This window comes from Anomaloglossus baeobatrachus, chromosome 4, assembly GCF_048569485.1.
Source record: "Anomaloglossus baeobatrachus isolate aAnoBae1 chromosome 4, aAnoBae1.hap1, whole genome shotgun sequence".
Taxonomy (NCBI): Eukaryota; Metazoa; Chordata; class Amphibia; order Anura; family Aromobatidae; genus Anomaloglossus; species Anomaloglossus baeobatrachus.
The window spans coordinates 657,869,675-657,872,415 of record NC_134356.1 but is presented as its reverse complement, the minus strand read 5'-3'; the positions used below and the strand labels follow the sequence as shown (position 1 = coordinate 657,872,415).

At 39.9% G+C, this 2,741-nt stretch overlaps 1 protein-coding gene across 1 annotated transcript; it reads left to right on the top strand.

Annotated features, from left to right (window-relative positions):
* The first annotated feature begins 465 nt into the window (after positions 1 to 465).
* LOC142302028 (beta-1,3-galactosyltransferase 2-like) lies at positions 466 to 1,595 on the top strand. The gene has a single exon (XM_075343103.1). The coding sequence runs from the start codon at positions 485 to 487 to the stop codon at positions 1,502 to 1,504; it is 1,020 nt and encodes a 339-aa protein (XP_075199218.1). The 5' UTR covers positions 466 to 484; the 3' UTR covers positions 1,505 to 1,595.
* The last annotated feature ends 1,146 nt before the right edge of the window (positions 1,596 to 2,741 follow it).

Sequence of the window (2,741 nt, the reverse complement as noted above, 5' to 3'; positions counted from 1 at the left end):
TTTTGTCAGATTCAAGTTATTTCTGTGACCACTGTGGATTTTTCTTTCATTAAACGAGAGGGACCAACAATTTTGACCATGTGTGTAAATATGTAACCAATATAACATTATATCAATTTAAATATAACCAAAATTGATAATGGATTGTCACAACCCAGAATTGAAATCAGAACTGAAACAGTGTGGGAGGGAAGCAGGATCCCCTGCACCTCATAATTAATATCAAAATGCATAGATATCAAAATATGTGTGCCACCGACTGCACCAAAGGCAAACCTGTGGGTCTAGCACACGGTATTTTGGTTAAGGGCATCTATAGATTTCACATTCGGGACCAGGAGTTCTGCCTCTTCATTATGTACATGATAGGTTTGTAAATAACGTAATCTGGTTAAATTTACTGTCAAAGTATTTTGATATTTTTTTAACGTTTTCTCTTATTTTCACAGAAGTCTAGTTGACGTTTTGATCTTTGGAGAACAAAATGAATGGACGAATTTGCTCCCAGAAATTTCTGATCTTATTTTTACTGATTTTGATGTTCATGTTCGGGAACTTATTCTACTACAAAAGTGGAAAAAAAATGATCAACAAAAGGATTCAAGATTCTGAAGAAATACAAGAGAAAAATAATCGAGTGAATAATTTGACTTACCCGGCGTTCACGCACCCCCTGGCTCCTCCGTACCCATTTCCATACAAGTTCCTCATCAACCAGCCGGACAAGTGCAAGAACCGGAAGCCTTACCTTGTTCTAATGGTGGTTGTTCAATTCCAGGATTTGGAGTCTAGACATACAATACGAGAAACCTGGGGTAATGAAAGTATTTATGATGTTGAGGTGGTCAGGGTTTTTCTGGTGGGTCTTCCTCGAATTGCTTCTGCGCAAACCCAGGATTTATTAGAGGACGAAAGTGTGACCTTTGGGGACATCGTACAACAAGACTTCATAGACACCTATTACAATTTGACCTTGAAAACCTTAATGGGTATGGAGTGGGTGACCAAATTTTGTCCTTCAGCCAGATATGCCATGAAGATAGACAGTGACATGTTTCTTAATGTAGACTACTTGATTCATAATGTTATTTATCCAGACTTACCCAATTGTACAAATTACTTTACTGGATCCATATTTTTAAACACTGGACCTTTAAGGAACAAGGCTTCTAAGTGGTATGTACCAAAGGAAATTTATCCAAATGATACCTACCCACCATATTGCTCTGGTTCTGGATATGTATTTTCAGCTGACTTGGCACAAAAAATCTATGATGTGGCCCAAGAACTCAGGGTCATCCCTATGGAAGATGCTTTTATAGGAATCTGTTTGCATGAGCTCCACATTCCACCTAGTGTACCCCCTAAAGGTGCATTTAACATTGATCGGTTTCATTATGACCACTGCAAATTTAGGAAAGTTGTCACAGTACACCATTATGGTGGAAAAGAACTGAGAAATATATGGGTCGACTTTAGGGCTAAGAGATCTCAAAATTGCTAACAAAACATAAACTAAAAATAAGGTGAAAAAAAAAATTCCCATGACGAAGAAACTGTTTTTAGAAATTAAAACAAATATCAAATGTATACATATGTACATTAGTTTTACAACATTTATATTACAAATTTTATATACTGTATATTTATTATTTATTTAAAGGCTATGGACATGTGTATTGATTTTTTTTTTATTGCTATTCTAATTGTCTACACTGACAAGCAAAAGGGTAACAATGTTTTGAACTTTTGACTTTCAGGCTCCATATCTCTTTATCCATTACATCTTTGAGCGTGACACAGCCTTCATTTTATAGACTATCATCTTGGCTATCTCATACATAAATGTGACTTGCAGCTATTCAGCATATGATTAGTTATGTAGATTCTTGTCAGGTCACTGCATTATTACTGTTTTACTCCTAAAAATCAAAATTTTTATTTTTATTATTTTAGTATTTTGGAAATCCACCTTTGGCTTTCAGTATGGCCTGAATCCATCTGGGCTCTCGATCAGATTCAAGCATGTGTCAACCAAAATATGATCCCAGGTCTCTTCTACATGTTCCCAGTGTTGGTGTATACTGGTCGGGTCTCATGGGGATGTATACAGCATTTTCTTCTCTACCTACAAGTGTTGGTTAAGGTTGAGGTCTGGGGACTGTGGGGACAATCCAACACCTCTACTTCATTGTCATAGAATCATTTCTTCTCCAATCTCGCCGTATGCTTCGGGTCATTGTCCTGCTGGAACACTGTCGTCCTTTTCATACCCATAGTACCCGAGTGTATGAAGTAACTCATCTTGTAGGATAATCACATATAGCTCAGCATTGAGACCACCATTGACCCTGGTCAAGTATCTGTGCCGCCCCCGTGTCAACAGCCGAGCTGCTCGGATTCGGATCCGCGGTGGCTTGAGGGGCATCCGGACCCGAGGGTCTCGCGGCCACTCAAATGAAGGGGGGTATTTATAGGGGTGGTGGTATATTGAGAGTTCGTGACGCCACCCGTGGTGTGTTGTAAGGTGAAGTACCAACGCTGCAGCTGGGAGTACCCGGTGGTGATAGTGTGGGCAGCCAGATGTCTAACCCCTCCACGGGTAGGGAGAATGCCCCGGGACTCGGTGGTGGTGACAGGGAGGTGCCGTTGGGGAGGTAAGGGTTACTTGCGTACTCACTCAGTCCAATAACGCTGACACCGACAACTTTAATAAACCAAAGTTCTGGACACTGCTGCCG

Coding starts and splice junctions, on each gene's coding strand:
- LOC142302028 (XM_075343103.1), top strand. CDS start 485: ATGAATGGACGAATTTGCTCCCAGAAATTTCTGATCTTATTTTTACTG.